The 23,204-nt window shown below is 56.1% G+C and overlaps 1 protein-coding gene across 3 annotated transcripts in view; it reads right to left on the minus strand.

The window, feature by feature from the left end:
• Positions 1 to 23,204, minus strand: part of CDH4 (cadherin 4) — a 676,597-nt gene that overhangs the window by 61,885 nt on the left and 591,508 nt on the right. For all 3 annotated transcript variants that reach the window (XM_025399162.1, XM_025399163.1, XM_025399164.1), the window contains one exon: positions 18,923 to 19,067. In XM_025399162.1, coding sequence (XP_025254947.1) covers positions 18,923 to 19,067 — 145 coding nt within the window. The remainder of the gene's footprint in view (positions 1 to 18,922; positions 19,068 to 23,204) is intronic.

Below are 23,204 nucleotides of genomic sequence, written 5' to 3' on the forward strand. Positions count from 1 at the left end.
GCCCGCACAGTGCCTCCCCTGGCTGACGGGGCTGCTGGTCATGCGGGGGGCCCTTAGAGAGACCCGAGGTGCTCATTCCTGTGTGCATGAGATGAAGGACTCTCACCACACCAGCCCTGGGATCTTGCACAATCTATTCTGCATCTGGAACATTCTTCCCTCTCCTCCACCTGGCCGACTCCTCCTCATCCCCAAAACCCCTTCCTGGCCCTCTGGACTGAGTCATGGGGCCCTGTGCATCCTCATCTCACCTGCATTGAAACAGCTGTGTGTCTGCTTAATGTCTGTGTCCTCTGTGGGATTACAGCCACAAGGGTGGGGCTGGGTCCGTGCTGTCCCTGTGACCTGGCACGCAGATGCCCTGCCGGACATTTGCCAGACTGTGCCAGAAGCCTAGCGTGCAGGGCAGCCTCACGCTCAGGAGGCAGGGTCTGCGAGGAGCCCGAAGCTACTACTTATTTCCAGGACCCCAGAGCAGGCAGGGAGTATCCCCCCTCCACCCCTCCCCCACCTCGCCCTCCCTCTGCAGCCCTGCAGAGAAGACCCGCACTCTGGCCTTCCACCCAGGCAGGACAAGCCCAGCTGGGATGCAGGGGAACCTTGGGTGTGTTGGACTAGGAGTTTGCTTCAGCTTTCAGCTTCTACTGAATGCAAAATTCTCCAAGCAGACACGTTTCATGAAAACACAGAAACGCCAGCAGAGGCAGGAGCACGTTAGAGAGTACGGCATGTGAATTATAGGTCAATAAAATAGATGCATTTATGTGGTGAGCAAACGGGTGGGAGGGGCCACGGCCTGGTGACCGTCAGCCTCTGGAACTGGGGACCTCACCCTGATGATCCTTGCCCCCATCACGATGTCCCCACTACTTTAGAGCACAACAAGCCTGGTTCCAACCATGCTCCCCTCTAAAGAGACAGCCCCGTGCCTCTGTGCTGGCTTTCCTCTGCATTTTCCTAAGAGGGAAACCTGGAAGTGCAGCACCCTAGGAGCGAGGGTGAACTGGGAAGAAACAGTCCTAACACACGCACAGAGCTAACTGCTCAGGCTGAGGTTCTCTGTGGTTGTCAGTGTCCCCTACTAGCAGCAGAAATAAATCATTCATGGAGAGGGATAACATCACACACAGCCTCCTTTTTAAAAGAGCACAAAACTTTCAACGTGGCAATGAGAAGACTTCAAGCTGACTTCTCAATAGGACCGATGGAAGCTGGAAAACAATGGAACACGAGGAACTCACGAGGAACCTGGAGTTCATTACTCAGTGAAAAAAACTTTCAAAAATAAAAGTGAAAAATAGACACTAAATGTGATAAATGATAAAACAAAAAAATTACCACCTGGAGACCCACACTAGAGGAAATACTAAGGTTGTTTTCAGGTGGAAGGAAAATGGTTCTAGAGGGCACCTCGGAAATGCAGAAAGATATGAGGAGCTCTGTCTCTGTCTCTGTCTCTCTCTCTCATAGGTACACACACACACACACACACACACACACACACACACGCACATAGCTCCCACATATACATAATGTTTATATAAAGGATAAATATACTGGTACATCTAAGGAATATGACTTGTATAAACAAAAATAACTTTGCCTTGTGAGGGTTTTAAAGCTGCTTATGAAAACATCCGAACAAACGCCTGCAGAATTTCATTTGCAAAGTGGACGGTGGGTCTGACCAGGGCAGCGTTACTGATGTTCAGCCTTCGTCAAGCCAGTCATCCCCGAGCAGGTGAGGCCAACGTTGGCGCATCAGGCACTATTTGAAACCACCCATCTCTACGACAGGGCAGCGCTGGGAAAGTCATGGGGTTGGTGGTGACTGCATTTGGCTCATCTGGTTCAGAAAGTCAAAGGAAGAAGCCACTCCAGCTTCCCGAAGCACTCACTGTTCCCCTCCACCCGCGGCCCCCAGCATTTTCGTCTGTGAAACCTGTGAGGATCCATGTGCCTGGCACAGACAGGGGCCCTGCAGCTGTGATGGTGGGGGTGGCAGGATGATGGCAGGGACATGGAGAAGGTGGAGGGAGAGAAGCAAAGCCCTGACCAGTGAGGGAAGAAGGGACCAGGCGCCGTCTGTTGTACTCACTGAAAGCAGCACGGCCGGCCTGGTTTATGAGAATGATGGTCTCTCGGGCTGGATGGGGATGTGGAGCCCTTCTGACTGCCTTGGTCTCTTCCTCACCCTGCCCCAGCCCCTCACCGCCATTCCTGGGCCCCCACCCTGCGCCCAGCTGGCCCGAGGGCCTCTTGGGCATGGGTTTGTCACGTCTCAGAGAAATCTCACAGGCGGTCTGTTGCCAATGTGCAGGAACTCGGGCCAATCACACATCGGACAGTGGTGGAGCAGGGCTGGGGTCCAGGATCTGGGCGTGGAGCTCTTCTCCACTCAGCCCTACTGGCTGGGGGAGGTGGAGGGATAGCGAGTCAGCCCAGGACTCATCAGCACCTCAGGATTACTGATCCGCTGTGAGGCAGAGACCCGCGTGCTCCCTTTGAGCGCCTGCCCTGGTCCATCACGTCACTGAGAAATCACTTTATCAGAATGGCTGAGAACCTCCCACCACAAATGCCCCTCTCCTCCGCCTCCACGGGGCTCAGATAACCTCACGATATCACGTGAACCCCCTGCCCACTGGGGCCAAGCTCTCCCGACTCGGGACGGAATACGGGATGGTGTTTCCAGCTGATCTGTCCTGAAGGACTCTCCAGTTCCGGAAGGCCAGGCAGGAGGTCCTCCCCCGCCAATCCCTCGGCAGGAGGGGCCCGCTGCTGTGTGATCTCATGTATGGAGGAGCACCAAGACCCCTTGGAGGCTTGGGGACCAGGACGTGGAGGAGAGAGGGCTTGGCATTGAGGAGGGGCCAGGTGGGATGTGTGGAATGGGAAGTCAGACGGTGGCTGGAAACAGACGTTTGGAACCCTGACTGTGGCCACCTCCTTTTCTGACAGATGGGGAAACTGCGTCTCACGAGGAGGAACGTGGCTGGGTCCAGTGAGCTCTGCTAGAGCCAGACTGAAAGCAGCCACACTCTCCTCCAGGGTCCAGCAGACACTTTCTGTAAAGGGCCAGGCAGTACGTATGTCAGGCTTTGCAGTCACACATTCTCTGTCCCAACTCCTCAATGCTGCACAGAAACAGCCTGAGAGGACGCGTCCAGCCATGGGCACGGCTGTGTTCCCATCACACCATTCACAGAAGCAGGTGCTGAGCTGGGTTTGGCGACCCCTGCTGTACGCTCTTTTATTGGATTTCAGGGACAACGTTGGTTTTTAAAAACACAGGGGAACCAATATAGGGTTGCCAACTTCTAGTTCTACCAAGGGAAGACTTTAAAGTATACATCTAGCTCAAATGTTTCATGAAAGGAAAATAATATTTTACCACTAAAATCACAGCAAAGACTTAGTCTCAGAATAAAGGCCAATCCTTCATTCAGTAAGTTGAGCTCCTTGAAGGCACTTGCCACATTTGCCACATTTAGAGGCTTTGTGTGTCCACCACAGCCTGTGAGCTGCGGGTGCCATGGCCGGAGGCGTGGCTCAGTGGGGGCCAGGTGTGCCTGGCTGGGATGGGGCTTCCCCACGTGTGCGCAGAGCTCCCCATCTCCTGCCCTCTCCCCAGGAATACACGGTGGGGAACCAGGCGATAAGAGGAGAGGCACCCCCAGCACAGGAGGAAAGCACCCGGCCGGCCAGGGAGGAGGACACTCGCCCAGCGTGGGGGGACACCCGCCCAGCGTGGGGGGACACCCAGCCAGCGTGGAGGGACACCCGCCCAGCGTGGAGGGACACCCGTCCAGCGTGGAGGGACACCTGCCCAGTGTGGAGGGACACCCGTCCAGTGTGGGGGAACACCTGCCCAGCATGGAGGACACCGCTTAGCATGGAGGGACACCCAGCCAGCGTGGAGAGGACACCTGCCCAGTGTGGAGAGGACACCTGCCCAGCATGGAGGTACACCAGCCTGGTTTGCCTTAAGGCTGACGACAGCGGGGTTTATGGCTCGCTGTGGGTTTGGGAGTCGAGATGCTGGCCCTTCCCCCCATTGTCTACGATCCTGAGTACTGTGGAACTGTCCGGGTCCCCACCTCCCAGGCTATCTGTGCCTCTCACCCGTCGGCCCTGCCCCATTAGAAGCTGGGCCTCTGCGGCAGGAGCCAGCCCGGCTGCCTCCCCTCTGACTCCTCAGAGGTCCTGCTCAGGCCGACAGCTGTCGAGTGTTCCCTCGGCCTGAATTCCCTCCCACCTACAGCATTCCCACGTCCCTGTACCAGGGAACACAGACGGCCCCAGGATGCCCGCCCTGGGAAGGGTCCTGGTGTGGACGAATCCCCCCTGCACCCCCACCATGGGATGAGCTGGTGGCCCAGACCCGAGTCCTCCAGCGTGGAAACTCCATGTGTCTGACTTGAGGGGCCGATCCATTCTGTGGTTTATGCTCATTAACCAAGCACTAATCAGATATTGATCAGGGGTCCAAGTCTCTGCCTGCTTTTTGGTTACAAATAATTGCACCCTTTACATCTGATGCAAACAACAATATCCCCATTTCCAGCTGGTGGAGTTTTTGCAAAAATAGAATGTCTTCCTCACAGAGAAGAGCCTGGACATTCTGAGACGGCCGGAGCATCGAAACTCAGCTCACCTTGGCAGGTGCATCGCACCTGGTGAGCTGCCTTAGTTTGAGCACCCCCCTCTCCCCCATGGAAAGGGCTGCTCATTAGAAACTCATAGTGGCTTTTATCACATTAGCTCTTCATTAACTCAAGACAGTAATGGTTTTAAACCCATGCCATGGTGCCCTCCTCTGCTCGCCTCCTGCCTCAGGAGGCAAATCCCACACTCTGAGCAGTTGGCCAGCTCCAGGGCACAGGAGGAGAGGCCTGTGGGGAGGAGGAGAATGTGATGGGCACCCAGGAACCCCCAGTTTACTTGGGCTCAATTTTATCATAAGCTCTCGCTCTTTTTTTTGACTCTGTTGCCCAGGCTGGAGTGCAGTGGCATAATCTTGGTTCACTGCAGCCTTCACCTCCTGGGTTCAACTGATTCCCCTGCCTCAGACTCCCAAGTAGCTGTGATCACGGGCATGCACCAACATGCCCGACTGATTTTTGTATTTTTTAGTAGAGACGGGGTTTCTCCATGTTGGTCAGGCTGGTCTTGAACTCCTGAGCTTAGGTGATCCACCTGCTTTGGCCTCCCAAAGTGCTGGGATTACAGGCATGAGCCACTGTGCCCAGCCTATCATAAGCTCTTTGAGGGGAGGTCCCCTGCTTCTGACCCAGTGCCTGAACTGGTAAAGCCAGGGTGTCAGTGTTTCAGGAAGGAAGAGCAGAGGCTTCAAAATCCCAGGCTCAGAGTCAAACGTGCATGCGCCCAGAGTGAGTGTTCTGGAAACAGGTGTGTGTGCGCCTGGAATACATGGTGGGGAAACCAGGTGACAAGAGGAGAGGCAGCCCCAGCACAGGAGGAAAGCACCCGGCCGGCCAGGGAGGAGGACACCTGCCCAGAGTGGAGGGACACCCGGCCAGTGTGGAGGGGACACCCGCCCAGCATGGAGGACACTGCTTAGCATGGAGGGATACCCGCCTGGTTTGCCTTAAGGCTGACAACAGCAGGGTTTATGGCTCATTGTGGGTTTGGGAGTCGAGATGCTGGCCTGCTCTGTCCGTCTCTCTCCTGCTGGTTCCTCACTGGATACTTCCTGAGGATGGACACTGCTCTTAAGAACCCACCCCAGCCATCTGCATCGTCCCCTTCCCGGGAAAGGGCGATGGCAGGGCTCCTCCTTGGGAGGTGGCTCAGGATCCCACTCTCTGGCCACAAGGACTGCTCACTGCTTTCTGGCTAACTACAGAAACATGCTACATCTAAGCATCTACCTTTTTTTGCCTTTTACTATGTTCAGGAATCTGCTTTTTAAGGCCAAATGATATGCTTTTGAGAATTCTTTTCTGGATGCAGAAATAGAATACACTCATGGTAACTAGCACACGCTCACTGGGAAACATTCAAAGGCAAAATGCAGAGAAGTCACCGACCATCCCACACCCAACACACCGGCTGGAATGCTGGGGTGCAGCCCTCTCGCCAAAGGGGCCGGATCCTACCTCTTTAACACAGATGGGCTTTCTGCTGCTTCTCCTCCTTTTTAAAACCAACTTTATTATTGATCAAAGAAATGAAAGGAAGACATTTTCCACATGTCAAATGTGCAAAAGCTACTTTTAAATAATGATGGTACCTAATCGTGATGGCACAGAGAGCAGCTGGCACCTTCCATGGCCTCTGGGGGGAGGGGCGGCCTCAGCTTCTTGGAGGTGGTTTGGTTGTGCATACACAAAACCCTTCAAAATGTGCCCGCTCAGCAAATCCACTGCTAGGAGCGTATCCTAAGGAACAAATCGCAGGTGTGGAAAACCCTGGCTAGCCAAGTTGACATTGTTTCTGAGAGCAGAGTGGGGCCTGGAACACATATTTACTGAACATCCACTCTGTGCCAAGCATTGAGACCTCCGTTGTGTATACCCCAGGGGCTGAAGCTCATAAACAAAATACCCCATGCCAGGGGGTGGTGTGGCCACAGCAGAACCACTGAGGGTCCTCCGGGCAGGAAACACTTGTCCCTCGATGACCTCAGGGCCAGGATGCTGGCGGTGACAGGGTACCGTATGATCCCAGGCACTACGAAGATGTTCAGTATAAACACGAGCAATGACCAGACCAAATATAAAAATAGGATTCTGACCACACCTGCAGCAGCAGCCCAGGAAACTAACCTATTACATACACAAACCAGCCAGGAAGCCAGCTATCATCTACACTAACTAGCCCAGGAAACTAACCCATTACATACACTAACCAGCCAGGATGTCAGGTATCATCTACACTAACCAGTCCAGGAAGCCAACCATTATCTATACTAACTATTCAGGAAGCCAGCCCATTATCTACAGTAACCAGCCAGGAAGTCAGTCCATCACCTACACTAACCAGCCAGGAAGTCAGCCCATCACCTACACTAACCAGCCAGGAAGTCAGTCCATCACCTACACTAACCAGCCGGGAAGTCAGTCCGTCACCTACACTAACCAGCCAGGAAGTCAGTCCATCACCTACACTAACTAGCCAGGAAGTCAGCTCACTGCCTTCCGCTGAGTGCAGCGAGGGATGCAGGGTGTCTGGGAGGGGTACCTGGCAGAGCTGTTGGGGGGCAGGGGCAGGGGTGGGAGCACAGGGAGAGGCCAGGCAGGGGTCGGGGCATGAGGTCTGGGCACACACAGATTGAAGGTCACAAGGGTGCCTTGAATCCACTCAGGGGTGGATTAGGCAGAAAATCCTCCAGGTGTGGCACAGAGCCCTGGAAGCTCTGCTGCACAGAGGACTGGAGAGAAAGCCAGGGCCCAGGTGGGTGACAGGGCAGGAGAGCAGCCCCAGAGAGGACCATGGCCAGGGGTCAAGGGCAACAGGACAACTGCTGTGCTTGGCCGTGCCCTGGGAGGCCCCAGCGAACTCACCAGGGCTGGTTTGTCAGCGGATTCAGGAGGGAATGGTGGGTGGAGATAATCAGGTTTGTCTCATAAGGGTCTGCCCGGGAAGCTGGGGCCACCTCCCCCTCGGTCCTGTCATGGGTGCCATCCGTGCTGGTGAAAGGGCTTGGCTCTGGGAATTGAGTGAGTGTGTCCTGGAGAGGGAGCCACTGCGCCCCTGACCTCACTGGATCCATGGGCCCCTCGTGTCTGGAGTCCCTGAGCCACAGGGGCCGCACCAGGACCCTGGGATCTTGGGCTTGGGTCCCCATGGCTCGGGTCACAGAGCCCTCCCCAGCAATGCGTTTTCTCGCGTTTCTGGGGTCATGCACTGAGTCCCCCACAGGCTCCAAGTGGGGGGATATTGGATGGATGGGGTGTCTGGCTGCATGGGGAGGGAAGTGGGTGAAACCAGGGGGGGTCCCCAGGCTTCTCCCCAAAGGGGACTGCATTGGTCTTCTGGGCTGCTGCGCCAAAGCACCGCAGATGGGCAGCTTGAGGCAACAGAACTGGCCCTGTCAGTTCCAGAGGCCAGGAGGCGGCACCAGCACACAGGGCTCAGCGCCAGCAGCCCTGCCCTGGCCCTTCCAGCTCCTGGGGCGGGGACATCGTTCAGCTTGGGTGTTCTTGGGCTTGTGGCCACGTCACTCCAGCCTCTGCCTCCACCGTCCTGGGCCCTGCCTGTGTCTTGTCCTCTTGTTAGAAGGAAAATGGTCATTGGATTCAGGGCCCACCCTGCTGGTCTCATCTTGACAAAATGTCTGCATAGAACTATTTTTGAATAAGGTCACATTCTGAAGTTCTGGATGTGAATTGCGGGGGCTCCAGTCCACCTGCCCAGGGGCTGAGCTGAAGCTGAGGCAGGCAGTGTCCGGAAACCCCCGCTGGCAAGGCTGGGAGCAGACGGCGGCCTCTTTCCATCCACGGGAGTCTCCGTGGCCCTGGGTGACTTTGGAGACCAGGGGGTGCTCAGCACTAGGGCAGCCGTCCCAGCCTCATGCTCCGCACCCTCATTTCACCTCTGGAAGCCTCGGTTCCTCCCCTGCACCTAGAGCTGCCCTGTCCCTCTGGCCTCCTTCCTGTGCTGTGAGCGGGGCTGGCTCTGGTGTCTGGGAAGGTGGGAACCTGGACCCCCATGTCCCCACTGACCCTCTCACTTCTCCAGTGACGCAGGATCTGGGCCACGCTCGAGTGCGAGCCCTGTGGGCTCCATTCCACACAGGCTGTAAAGCTGTAGAAAGGTTCCCCGCAGGAAAGACGCGGCCAGCAGTCCCTCAGCTGTGCCCTCTGCCGAGCTATGGTCACCCAGTGGCATCTGCACTAACCGGGGTGCTCAGGTGAGTTCTCCTGCCCCATGGGCTTTGAGACTGAGAAGGAAACCGTCTTTGTATTTGTAGGGCTTTCTCCGGAGGCCTCTTCCCACCTCTTTCTCCCCCAGTAGACAGACGTGAATATTTCCCCACCAACGAAGCAGCGAGTCAGGACAGCGTCCCCTCCCTGGCTGCAGGTGAGGAGCAGCCTCGTCTTTCATGCGGGAGATGCTGGACACCTCCTTGTGAATCGCGCTAACAGGTAGAGGGGGAGACAGCGGAGGCTGCCAGGCTCGGCTCTTTCTTGGAATTCATGTACCAACGCTGCCATGCGCCTTAAAGGTTTAATTTCACAAGCCTTCAATTGCAGTTTAATTTGAAAACTAATTCAGCCCCATAATTGGCTTTCTGCTCAAATCACTGAGGCTAGAAATTTAAATTCTTAATATTCAGACGACTTTCAAGTATCTAGTGCCATCTGTGCATTAACCTCCGGGGAACTTCCACCGGCACAGAAATAAAATAAATAAATAAACGGGGCCCACTAATAGAATAATCTATTTAAGCAAAAACTCAGTGCTGTATAGATGAAGGTCTCTTTGACTTCATCTGCAGCATGTAGATTTCCCTGCTTTTTAATATTTTAAAATGACATTAATTTCAAAACTTATAATATAGGCCCCCACGCAGTTACGAGGGGTTAGAGGAAGTGCCGCTTCCCGATTAGAGCCCTTTTTAGTTAAAAAATCATCAATACGCCGGTGTCTTTCCCTGGGCAGTTTGAGAAATGCTGAGAGCCTGGGTGAGTTCCCGAGCCCTGAGAGCTTGTTCTCTGATGCTGCGGGGGACAGTAGTGGAAAACGGTCACTGGGCAGTGACGGGGCATGAGGGGTCCAGGGGACCTGGCAGGACGGATGGCAGGCTGGCTGTCCACTGCCCTCCTGCCCTGGGCAAGATGCCTGGCCTCACTGTGGGCCTGGCAGACATCTGCCTCCCTCTGCGCCTGTGTGGACCCCAGCCGTCCATCAAGGACCCCGCCCCCCCGCCCCCCGCCCACCCCCCGGAGGTCCTCATGGACTCCTGTCCATTTTGCAGAACGAGTCCACCTTGAGAGCACTAGGAGCTGGCGCAGGGACACGTCTGAGGTGTCATCGAGGCTTGCGAGCTGCCCCCAGGGTCAGGCTGAGGCTGGGCTCTCCCTACAGCCTCCACGGCAAGGGTGAAGGAGGAGATGGGGTGTTTGCTCAGAACTGGAACCCGGTGGTGGAGACCAACAGCCACCTGAGTGACTCGCCAGGAGTCAAGGGAGTCGCCCAGCGCATGGAGGGGGCTGCCTGGGGGAGAGGCCAGGGCAAGACATCTGTGCAGAAGTGTCTGTGAGCTGCAGGAGGAAAGGAGCTGGCGCAGAGGGTGGGGGACAGCTCCCCGGGCTGAGGGCGCAGCCTTTGCCAGGGCCCAGGGGCAGGGAAAGGCGCTTCCCATTCATAGTGGCCTGGGACGTTTGCTTCCCTGCCTTGCCCCAGGTGTGAGGCCTGCACCTTGAGAATGGGATGTCTCTCTGGGTTTCTCAACTGGACAGTGGGCTACTGGAGGGTGGGGTTCATGCGTTCCCACCCGGTGCCCTCTGCAGCACCCAGCTAAGATGCCCACCTCATCCACGGAACAACACAGCCGCCCGGGACTTCTTCCTGCAGGAAACAGCCCATGCTACACACTGCCCCCTCCTCCCTCCTGCCTGATGGTGTGCGTGATGCTTGGGGGCACCACAGCCACCTCGTGACCACGTGGTGAGAACTGAGAAGCGGGGTGACCACCACGCAGGCCTCGGCCCAACGCCTTGAGCTCTCACCCCAGCCCCCGCTGGTTCAAGCTGCTGCGGTTGTGTTTTCGGTGACTTTCAGCCAAAGGCATTCCCGACACGCAGGCGGGCAAGGGGGCGGTTTGCGGAGCGGTTAGCGGGGCGTTCAGGAGCCAGTCCGTCGGCCTCTAAGTCTTGCCTTTCCCTGCTGGCTGCTGTGGGTCTTTCCTGTTACAGACGGTGCCTTCACTTCCTCCTGTTGCATGCGGGGGAAATAAAACTCGCCATTTCCTGGGGCTGTTGTGGTATTTGGTGAGCTGATTCCTATGGAGAACTTAAGAGTGGTGCTCGGCACCTGGCAGAGTGGACGAATGCCATCGGCCGCGTTTCTGTGATGACAGCACGATCGCATCTTCAGCGGAGGGTGTGTCCTTCCCACGTGGAACCTCACCAGGCCTCATTGCTGGCCCCGCCCCTGGGTGCAGAGAAGCAGGGATCATCGGTGGAGACCAGTGGAGCCCACGTCCAGTGCGGTTCTTGGGCCTAGGCAGAGTGGACAGCTGAGGCAGGTGCGGGCGTGTGAGCTTCAGGTCAGGGTGCGGCCGCAGCTATTTTTCATCTGTTGCTTGCTCTTCTCAAAAGGTCCAGTTCAAAGGAACAGAACACACCTTTTTAGACCCAAAGGCACCCGGAGGGCTGCATGTTGATTGGCAGGCAGAGAGCCCAGAGGGTCCCCCAGGCTCTTCTCTGCCCTGGGGCAAGGGTGGCTCTTTCTCAGCACAGGTCTCCACGGGTCTCAGAGTCCTCCTGCAGTTAGAAATGCCAGGATCCCTCCCACAGACACAAATGCCAGGATCCTGCAGGAGGAACCCTTGGGAAATGCAGCCTGTGGGCCATTACTCTAGACGGGAGGGGGAAACCAGCTTTGGCTTGTAGCCAACCCTGCAGGGGCCTGGATGCCACCCGGACAGACCCCTTTAGTAGTCACTATCATTTTCAGTGACTCCTCCTCCCCTTCCGAGAACCTGCTGGGGCTGTGCACAGAACCCAGCAGCCTTGCCTTGCACTGGGGCCCTTCTGAGGTGTTGTTTCTGCTTGTCAGGGTGTCCTGCACCTCCTCCTCCCTCCTAGACATCTCCTGGGAGCAGGCGGGTCCTTCATAAATCACCTGCCCCCAAATCCTCCTGGCAGGCCAATGTCTGGCAGCCAGACCTCAGCATGGCCATGGTTGGCCAATCCCATGCCAGAAAACTGCGTTGTTCAGACATGGCTGATTTGGAATTTGTGATAATTCAGAAATATGAGTATCTGAGGTGTAGCTCAGCCCTCAGGGAAGACCGGGCCTGCCAGGCAGACCAGCAGGGTGACTGGGCAAGGACCCCGCGGATCTCAGTGCTCTAAGGAAGCTAGAACACAGGTGGTTTTCAAAGTTGTCTTGTATTTATTGAGAGGTTTGAGTTGACAAAATTACCTTGGTGGAGTCAGGAAAATGAACTGGTGCTTTGAGCCAGAATGTATTATTAAGTTGCTGTTAATAGGAAGGAGTTGCAGCTGCGGATAATAAGGACACTGTCAATGACAGCGTCGCAGCTGGGAGCCACACGGACGCCCACCCCTGACCTTCCCCGTCCACGAGGTGGGCACTGTCCTTGTTCTTTTACTGAAGATGTGTGAGGCAGCGGGAAGGAGCTTGCCCAGTGCCACACCAGGGCCATGCTATGGTCACGCGGCACTGCCGTGGACAGCGTGGCAGAACCCCTGCCTGCCGAGGAGGAGGCTGAGTACAGGCAGTGCCGTGTGCACGTTCCCACCCTGACAGAGGGACGCAGGTGAAGGCCAGGGCGTGACCACCTCACACCGTCCACGAAGCCATCCCTCCACCCGGCAGTGAAGCTGGCTGCGAGGTTACGGTCATCCTGTGGCATTGGCAGGAGACACACAGAACCTAGGACCAGACCCACACAAATGTACCCAACGGATGCCCTACAAAGATGTCAAAGCAAAATTCACTGGAGGGAGGACGCCTTTCAATGCATGGCACTGGGGCAGTCATGGAAAATACGGAGAGGAGCAAAAAATGCACCTGGATCTACATCTCGCATGTTATATAAAAATTAACTCACAATGAATCGTGGACCTAATGTAAACTACAAACCTAAACAACTTTTAGAAAACCCAGAGGAGAGCCCTTTCAGAACCTAGGGCTTGATGAAGAGCTCTCAGAGCTGACACCGAAGCCTGCTCCATGAGAGGAAGCATGGAGGATAAATTGGACTTCCTTCCAATTAAACACTTTCACTCGCAGAGACCCTGGGAGGAAGAGGGAAGACAAGTTACTGAGTGGGAGAAATATTTGCAAACCACATATCCGACAAAGGACTTGTATCTAGAATATGCAAAGAATTCTGAAAACTCAACAGTAAAAGAAGAGCATAGTAGGAAATGGATGAAAGCCATGAAGAGACGTTTCCCTGAAGAGGACACACAGATGCCAACAGACACAGGAAAACACACTCGGCACCATTCGTCAGAGGGAAAACACCTTGAAACCACGAGGTGCCACCACGCACCTCTCGGAATGGCTAACGCTGAAAGTGATGACAACACATGCTGGTGAGGATGCCGAGAGTCTGGGTCTCTCGGGAGGGTGGGATGAGGGTGCGACGGGACAGCCCCTCTGGCAGAGAACATGGAAGTTCCCTACAAAACAAACGCCTGCTCCCGAGATGACCCCACAGTTGCATTCTCGGGCATTCATTCTAGAGAAATGGAAACACATGCTCACATGAGACCCCGTGCAGGAACAGGTGCTCAGAGCAGCTCAGTTAATCACGGCCCAGAGTGGAAACCGCCCAGCGTTCATCAATCCGGGATGGCTCACAAGCTGCGGTATACCCAGGCCACAGAATTCTACACCATAGAAAGGAACGAGCTATGGATACGAACTGGCTGTATATCCAGAGAACGATGCTGCAGGAAAACAGCCAGTCCCGAAAGGGAACACACAGCTGTGATTCCATTTCTATAGTATCCTCGGAATGACAAAACTACAGAGATGAAAAGAGAGTCATGGTTGCCACAGGTTAGGGTTGATGGGAGGCACACAGACAGACACACATGCAGACACAGACACACACGCAGAAACACACATAGACACACAGAAACAGAGACACACACACAGAGACACACATAGACACAGACACACACACACAGACACACAGACACAGACACACACAGATGCAGACACACAGACACAGACACACATGCAGACACAGATACACGCACAGAGACACACAGACACACACATAGACACAGAGACACACAGACACACATAGATACACACACAGACACAGAGACACACAGACACACACAGACACAGAGACACACAGACACAGACACACAGACAGACACACATGCGGACACAGACCCACACACAGAGACAGAGACACACACATGGAAACAGAGACACACACACAGAAACAGAGACACATGCAGACACAGACACACACACAGAGACACACAGACAGACACATAGACACACACACAGACACAGAGATACACAGACACAGATATACATACAGAGACACATAGACACAGACACACACACAGACGCAGAGACACACACACACATAGACACACAGACACAGACACACAGAAAGAGACACGGACACACACAGACACAGAGACACACACACAGACACAGAGACACACAGACACACAGAGAGACACACAGACACAGACACACATGGACACACAAACAGATGCACACAGAGACACACGCAGACAGACACACCAATGAATGCAGGTCAGTCTGGTGGGATGTGAGTAGGGGCTGTGGCTGGTACGAAGGTCAGTTTCCTGGCTATGACCCTGCACTGTGGTTCTACAAGATATCGCCCTGGCGGGAGGCTGGCTGAAAGGCTCACAGGATCCGTCTGTCTTATTCCTACAACTGCACGTGACTCTACAATTATCTCAAAATAAAAATAGTTTTTGAGAAGACATTTCTTCCAGTGAAATCCCATCGGGAAGCCCAACACAGCAGACGAAAGTGGCGAAGGCTGGGTGGACAGAGTGAGGGCTGGGAAGCCAGGCCCCAGCCTCCTGCCCATGGGGGCCCCCAGTCACCTCCGTAGGCCTCAGGTCCCGCTGGAAACTGGGCAAAAATCCTCGGCCCTCCCGTCATTTCAGGTAGACCTTGTTTTTTCGTTGGAGGGAATGCTGATTTTGGTTCCATTTTCTGGGGAACTTGAAATAAACAAACATTGATTTCCTCATGGAAAACGTCTGTGGTACAGGTCTGTGGATCACTCAGCAGGGCCTTCTCCCGCCTTCGGAACTCAGCAGGCTTAGGGTCACTTCTGCAGATCGGGCCGAAGGGATCACTCAGCAGGGCCTTCTCCCGCCTTCGGAACTCACCAGGCTTAGGGTCACTTTGCAGCCCGGGCTGATGGCCTCGGTGGGAATGCCCACTTCCTGGAGCCCCGTCTTACTCGATGGCGAACGCACATGTGCCGCCCACAATCCCAGACAGCCCGGAACGCATGGAGATGGAGGGTGTCCCCTGGCTGTGTGCCACAGGCTGCCACCCTCTGCCCCGGGGAGGCGTATGGATGCAGGGGCAGGGCAGTGAGACCCGCGAGAACCTGCCCTGGGACTTTCGCGGGGACTCTTGGTAAAGACGCGCTCTCCTCACCCCGGGGCTGTCCAGCTGCTGAGGAACAAGCTTTCGGCCTCCAAGGCCATGGAGGCTGCAGCAGAGAGGATCTCTCGGAGGAGAAAGGAGGGTGAGGATGAAAACCGGCAGGGAGACTCTGGAAACACATCTCAGCCAGGGGCGCTGCCACACCTGGCACTGCCAGCCCCGCCTGCACTTCCCAGTTACGGTCCCCTTGCTCTGGGAGCCCCTGGGATGGGCTCTGCATCCTGTTGACTAACAAGGCATCTCACTCTGTACCCCAACCACAAAAGGGCCTGCCGTGGCACCTGCCACACCCTCTGAACCCAGCAGAGCAGGTCAGCAGTGCCCCAGGGGATTTCATGAAGTCGGGGGGCTGGGAAAGAGTGTGGGGTGCACACAGGACCCTTGTGGATCCCGGGGGAGCTGGGGAAGAATGTGGGGTACATGAAGGATCCTTGTGGATTCCAGGGGCCTGGGGAAGAGTATGGGGTGCACACAGAACCCTTGTGGATTCTAGGGGGCTGGGGAAGAGTGTGAGATGCACACAGGACTCTTGTGGATCCCAGGGGTCTGGAGAGGAGTGTGGGGGGCACACAGGACCCTCACGGATCCCAGGCCTGTACTGGCAAGCTCATGTCCCCAGACGAACTCCCCAAGCCTTCCAAGTTCCTCTGGAGCTGAGTCAATATTTAACCCATCTTTCCATTTGTTTTCCATTAGAACGCACATCTGAAACCCTTCATTAGCCTGTCCTTCCAGAGAATAATGACTAATTTCTGGCGGTAGTTTTTCCTTATCCCACAAAGGCACTGTGTAGAACCCTTCCATTATTGTAATTTACTGATGGAAGAGAAGAAATTGTAGAGATGATTTCCAAGTCCTGGAAAGACCGCCACTGAGAGAAGCAAGCCATGCTTTGTGTGGACTCCATCTCTCCCCGCCCTTGCCCGGGGTGACCGAGGTGGACTCGACAGCATCACCTCCAGCTCCGTCCTGGCCTTTGCACAAAGACAGCTTATTCTGGGACCAGAAACAGACTCCCGATCCCCCAGGGGCTCTGAGAGTCCGTGGACATTTCACTCAACACAGTCCTGGAAAAGCTCAGGAGTGGTGGGAAGAAGGGCTGACATGGACTTCTGAGGCCACGGCTCCACAATTTGCTCAGTTATCTTAATGAGCAAAGCCAGTTGTGCTTTTGGAAAGACTTTCGCTATTGATTTTTTTAAAAGTAAGACATGGGAGGTTTGATTTGTGATAGAAAGGACAGGAAAATCCAGGCGCCTTTAAATAGCATCCTGGGTCTCCAGGAGAGAGGCCAGTGGTGTCTGTGTGAGGAGCGTGCCTGGCCTGCTGCCCACTCCTCCACATCCGCACCCTCGCAAGGGGCTCCCATGTCCTCATCCGTTTTCTTTGGCTGCCTGGAGCTGATCTGCTCACCCACTGCCTGCCCCTCAAGGGATGGCTGAGGACCAGCTGCCCATGGTTCCAGTGAGATAATGTCACATTCATTCCCTTTGGTGACACTGGACACACCCGTGTCTCATAATCCTGAAAGACAACCAATCAAACGCGCAATTCACCCTGTTCACACTGCAGCCCTGGGGTAGACCAAGCGCACAATTCACCCTGTTCACACCGCAGCCCTGGGGGGGACCAAGCGCGCAGTTCACCCTGTTCACACCGCAGCCCTGGGGGGGACCAAGCGCGCAATTCACCCTGTTCACACTGCAGCCCCGGGGCGGACCAAGCGCGCAATTCACCCTGGTCACACTGCAGCCCCGGGGCGGACCAAGCGCGCAATTCACCCTGTTCACACTGCAGCCCCGGGGCGGACCGAGCGCGCAATTCACCCTGTTCACACTGCAGCCCTGGGGCGGACCGAGCGCGCAATTCACCCTGTTCACACTGCAGCCCTGGGGCGGACCGAGCGCGCAATTCACCCTGTTCACACTGCAGCCCTGGGGCGGACCGAGCGTGCAATTCACCCTGTTCACACTGCAGCCCTGGGGTGGACCAAGTGTGCAATTCACCCTGTTCACACTGCAGCCCTGGGGCGGACCATGCAGCCACCTCTGTGAGCAGGCGTGATAAAGGCCTGACTTCCTGTCCCAGAGCCGGGATGCTGCTCACCCCTCCCTGGGGGCCTGCAGGGGTGTGTCGTGCCCCTGGGAGCTGGCCCTGGCTCTGGGCTCCATGTGCTCCGGATTTCAATGCAGAAACAGCCTCCCATTTGCCCGGCACTGCCAACTTCTGTAGAGCCCGGAAGCCGTCACTTGCTGGGCACTGGCCAGGGGTGCGGCTGCTGATGAAAATACAGGACACCCATTGAACTCGCAGTTCATATCAGCAAGGATTACTCTCTTGGTGCAAGTCCGCCCTACATGGTGCTTGGGCCACACTTCAAAGTACTTTGCTGTCTCTCTGAACTTCACATTTACTTGCTGTCCTGTACTTTAGGGGCAACCCCAGCAGAGGTCTCCTCAGTGATCTCCCCTCCCCCCACCCAACCCAAGCCAGGCAAAGGTTTGTCCCGAAGAGGACCCCTCTCCACTCCCCACGCAGGAGGCAGCCACAGTGGGGAGCTGCTCCCCCTCCACAGAAGGCCCCTGGGGTTTGTTAACCCACAGACCTGGGCCACCTGCGGCATCAGGATGAGCAGGTGGAGGCTGTGCCAGCCCTGCGGGGATGTGGACACCCAGGTTCCAACCCGTGTGTGCCCTGAGGCTGGAAGGTTCTGCAGGAGCTTCTCAGAGTCACCCCTTAAGTTCTGGATTTGTTTTTCACTCATTCATTTGTTCTGCAGATGCCCATCAAGGGCCTGCAATGCCAGGTCCTGGGCTGGACGCTCGATTACTGAGGGCCTAAGCCTCCTCACTGCTGGTGGGGTTCTCCCACTTCTTGGCAGTCACAGAGGGCAGAGATGCAAGACATGACGCACTCAGCTGGGGTCCCACACATGAAAAAGCGGGCACTGCCACCTGTGCCAGAGTGAAGTGTCGGGGGACAGGCTCTTAGGTCAGCTCTGAGGGGAACAGATGGCCTCAGTCACATGGGATCACCTCTGCGGGGGGAGTCTGGGCCTCTCTCGCTTCCCGTTTTGACTGGAACCAAATCTTACGTGTAGCCGGGAGGTCTCCAGTGGCCTCAGTCCTCTGACCTCATTGCCTCCCCAGGGCCCTGGCATGTGTACCTTGCTCCCCTAGCCTCTCCGCCTGCCCAGGAGCCCACCCCAGCCCCACTCCGGGAGCTGCTCCACCTCAGGCTTCAACTCCTAGCCCACACGCCAGCTCCACAGAGGGGCTTGCCCGGGCCCACCACCGTCCCAGGACTCCCAGTGCCCGGGTTTCCTTCCCAGCCTGTTGGCCCTGCTGTGGCTGCAATCGCTTCTCCCCTGTGCTCTGCACCTCCCTTGACCCTGAAGCCTGTGAGAACAGGGGCTTTGGTGGACGCCTGCTGCACGCCCATGTCCGCACCCAAGTCCCGTGGCACCATCCTGGTGGTGGGGGCTGAGCAGCCCTCCCCAGCCCTCGGGGCCTGTGCTGTGCCCGCAGAGCCCACAGGGTCTCCAGCAAGCAAACGCTAAAGGCCTCACCTGGCTTGGAGCCCTCGTCCACGGAGCCATTGTAGACCTGGTTGATGAACTCGGGGCGGTTGTCATTCATGTCGATGACGTAGATGTACAGGTCGATGGGGTTCTCCACCTTGTTGCCGTTCATGTCCACAGCGTGGGCTCGGAGCTGGAAAGCAGCACAGACACATCAGGGCCCGGTGGCGGGTGGGCACCCCCACTCAGCTGAGAGCGGCCCGGGACCTGTGGTGCTGGGGTGGGAGGCTGATGGCAGAGGCAGGTTAGCTATAGGGGCCGGGGGGCTTTGGCCACGTGGTGCAATTCTCCGAGCCTCAGCTCTCTCCTCTGCAGAAACGGGGTCGGGAGAGTGCAGAGTGGAGCAACGCGCAGAGCTGGAAGCCAGCATAACTCCCCACACCCCATGGTCAGGCCCACCCAGGACCTCCCACGCCTGTCCGACTGTTCTGTGAGCCACCGACTGTTCTGATCAGATGTCTGGAGCAGGACAGGTGCCCCTTGGATGGGGTCATGTCCACCCAAAGTGGCAACAGAAAAGGCATTTGCGCCTAACTGGGTAGGGGGCTTAACTCCTGCTACTGTGAGGTTAGTCCCCAGGAGAGATGGGGAGGAGACAGGCCAGGGTGTGCAGAGAGGTCAGAGCTGGAGCTGGGAATTGGGTCCATTTGGGTGTCCACTGAGAGTCCATCCTGGACAAGTTCCAGGCTCCTCTGCATCTGCATGCCCTGTCAGCTCTTGGACATAGCAGGGGAACATGGGTGGTGGGGGGATCCATGCAGAGGCGGGGCTGGGAGGCCAGTGTGGAGCTCCTGGGAATGTCACAGGAATCGCCTTTGAGGTGAAAAGGGAAGAGCTGAACCTGGGCTGGAAGGTTCTGCAGGAGCTTCTCAGAGTCACCCCTTAAGTTCTGGATTTGTTCTTTCATTCGTTTGTTCTGCAGATGCCCATCAAGGGCCTGCAATGCCAGGTGCTGGGCTGGACCCTAGATTACTGTGCACTGAAGGCAGTGTGGCTGCCCTGGAGCTTCCATCCGACAGACAATGGACACCAGGGAGAGAAGAAGCCATCAGTGGGTGTGGTGGCCGCCAGGGAGGCCTCTCAGAGGAAGGGCTGCTTGAGCTGAGACCTCAAGAACAGGCTAAGGCAGAGGACACGGAGAGGCTGGGCACTGCCGCAGGCAAGGGGGCTGCTGAGGGGTTGCCGGAGAATGGAAAGGGTATGTCTGAGGCCTCTCCACCCAGAGCTGGACGGTCACCCAGAGGTGTCCTCAGCTCACATCTTTCTACCAAAACCCCACATCACGCTTGAAGTTGGACACAACACACCTCACTCAAGGTATTTGCAGCAAAACGTCATCAAGCCCAGGGTGGCTGGGAGAGGAGCCCCATGCCGGACGGGTCTCCACATCATCCCCTTGGTGGCCTGCCTCACATGGCCGCTCCCACTCCCACGACCTCGGGGGAACGGGGTGGACCCTGCATTCCACGCCTGCCCCAGGGAAACCCGGGAGCTAACTGTGTCCATGCCCGCACCAGTGTTTTGGTTGGGTTCCAACAATCCAGAGTGGAATTTTACCCGCTACGTGGCATGTTTAAGGAAGATCTAGAGGCTGGCTTTACCCAAAGAGGCAATCTGTCCTGTAGTAAGGAGACAAACTAGGCCTGACTCCTGGAGGAACTGCAGACTGCCACGCGCGATGTGATCGCACGCACGCTGAGTCAGCTTTACGTATCCTGTTTAAACAGCCTGAAGTGCTGTGTGGTTGTCGTATCCGGCTGCCCCCACCCCGTCACGGGCAGACTCCTCCATCCCCGAGCCATTTGCAGCTCCGTCCTGCTGTAGGACACGCTTCCCACACGCCCAAAGGTCACAAGGCCTCAGGAAAAAAGTAATTCTGAGCTAAAATTAAAGTTATTATCTCCCAACTAAAGCAGTTCCAGGTGCTATCTGGAGCAGCAGGAGCAGCGCGAGTGCAGATAACAAGGAAATACGGCCTCTGCCCGTGGCCTGTGTCCTCCTTGTCCCACGCTCCTGTTGGAAATCTCCCCTGCTCATCTCTCAGGCTGGGCACACCCAGGGCGGGCCTGAGAGAGGTGATCTCGCCGTGGCAGTGGAGGAAACAGGCAAACATGGGTGGAGGAATCCTCCGAGCATTCTGCAACCTGCAAATCCAAGTGTCGGGCACAGCGCATTTCCTCCAACATTTTGAATAGGACATTTTTCTATCCTCGTTCTGGGAGACAAGATTAGAAAATATTAATATGTGGGTATGGTCTGGCCTCGGGCTGGGAAGCCGCTTGGGGGAAATGTGGCTGTTGACAGATGAATGTCCAGATGTATGTGGGATCTAATTCTCCCGCCTCTTGGCTGTTCTCTCTTCTTTGTATCTTTTTTTTTGAGATGGAGTCTCGCTCTGTCGCCCAGGCTGGAGTGCAGAGGTGCGATCTCGGCTCACTGCAAGCTCCACCTCCCGGGCTCTCGCCATTCTCCTGCCTCAGCCTCCTGAGTAGCTGGAGCTGCAGGCGCCCACCACCAGGCCCGGCTATTTTTTTGTATTTTTAGTAGAGATGGGGTTTCACCGTGTTAGCCAGGATGGTCTCGATCTTCTGACCTCGTGATCCGCCCGCCTCAGCCTCCCAAAGTGCTGGGATTACACGCATGAGCCACCGTGCCTGGCCTCTTCTTCGTATATTAATTGTGGGTGCAGGTTCCCTCCAAGGAGTATGGAACGGGGAACAGTCCATGGGGGCCCTTGGAAGTGGCCGAGGGGTGCAGGCGTTGGAGACTTCCTTCATTGGTGACATCGGCAGCCAACACGCACGGTGTGTTTGCTCAGGGCCAGGTAGTGCTATAAGAACCTGATACACGCTAACTCTAGTTTCCATCAGAATCTGTGAGATTGGCATTGTCTTGGTCCCTATCTTACAGAGGAGGAAACTGAGGCTCAGGAAGCTGAGAAAACTTCTTTCGGAAGATGACAGCATGTGGCTGGGTGAGCTAGTGTGTCCAACCGATGGAATCCTTCAAGGAATCTTCTGGAGCATCGCCCTGCAAAGCCAGCAGTGAGCACTCATGCGTGTTGTGTGTTTGAATGTTTACAGGCTGGTTTTAGGGTGACATGTGTCACAGTCTTCAGCATACTCAGGCTGGGGATGCGTCCTCCCCACCCTCAGCCCACAGAGCTGGGTGGAAAATGGAACAGGATCCAAGGACACTGGGGAGGCAGGAAGAACTCTAAGATGGCCCCAAGGATGTCAGGCGCTGGTCCCAGATGTGAAGATAGATGTGTTCCCTCCCCACTGGGCTACGTTTTTGACCTTAAGACAGGGCTGGGTAGGCGCCATCCAACCACACGGGCCTTCGAAAGCTGAGCGTTCCCCAGCTGCAGGCAGGAGAGAGGGGCATGTGGGCATCCTATGCACCTCGCTGGCTGACAGTGGAGGGGACACGTGCCGGGGATGCAGGTGCCCTTCAGGGGGTGGCTGTGGCCCCCCAAACATCCGGCAAGGACATGGAGACCTCAGTCCTGCAACCACAAGGATCTGGACCTGCTGCAGCCCCAGTGAGCCTGGAAGCAGGTCCTCCCCAGGGCTGGGGGAGTGCCCAGGCTGGCTGGCGCTTTGATTTTGGCCTGGTGAGACCCTGAGCAGAAACACAAGCCAAGCCCATCTTGACTTCTGACCTATAGCACGGTGAACTCATAGGGCGTGGTTTCAGCCACTAAGTTTGTGCCGATGTGTTACACAGTGCAGAGAACTAACACGCCCCTGCTGGCTGGCACAGCTGTCCCCAAAGACCCTGGTGAGCATCCTACAAGGTGGAAATCCAGAGTTGGATTCACAGTGGAGTCTGATGAGGACTGCGATGCCTGCAGGCAGGGGCTTCCTTCTCCAGGGAAGGGCAGGAAAGCCGGGCATCTCCAAGGCCTCCATCTCGGTAAGACAGAGAGATTAGCTACACGTGGAGCTCGAGGGCTTCATTCCAGAATTTGGCAGATGATGCAGTTTCTTCTCCAGTCTGGGCCCTGCATCTCCTGCTGACTCTGCCGTCCCTACAAGGGTGAGGAGGCTGGAGCCTGGCCAGATCTCAGGGCTCACCATTCCTCACTTTGAAAATGGGAAATGAGGATGATAAAAACTGATGATCTCCACGAGCTTGCTCCTAGAACCTGGTGTGCAGGAGGCACTGAGAGACGCTGGCGATGTGGGATGACTGCATTTCTCATCTTCAAACTGGGGAGAAAACCATGAAGCCTCAGGGCTGAGGCAGGAAACAGACAGGAACATGG

This window comes from Theropithecus gelada, chromosome 10 (genome assembly GCF_003255815.1).
Source record: "Theropithecus gelada isolate Dixy chromosome 10, Tgel_1.0, whole genome shotgun sequence".
NCBI lineage: Eukaryota > Metazoa > Chordata > Mammalia > Primates > Cercopithecidae > Theropithecus > Theropithecus gelada.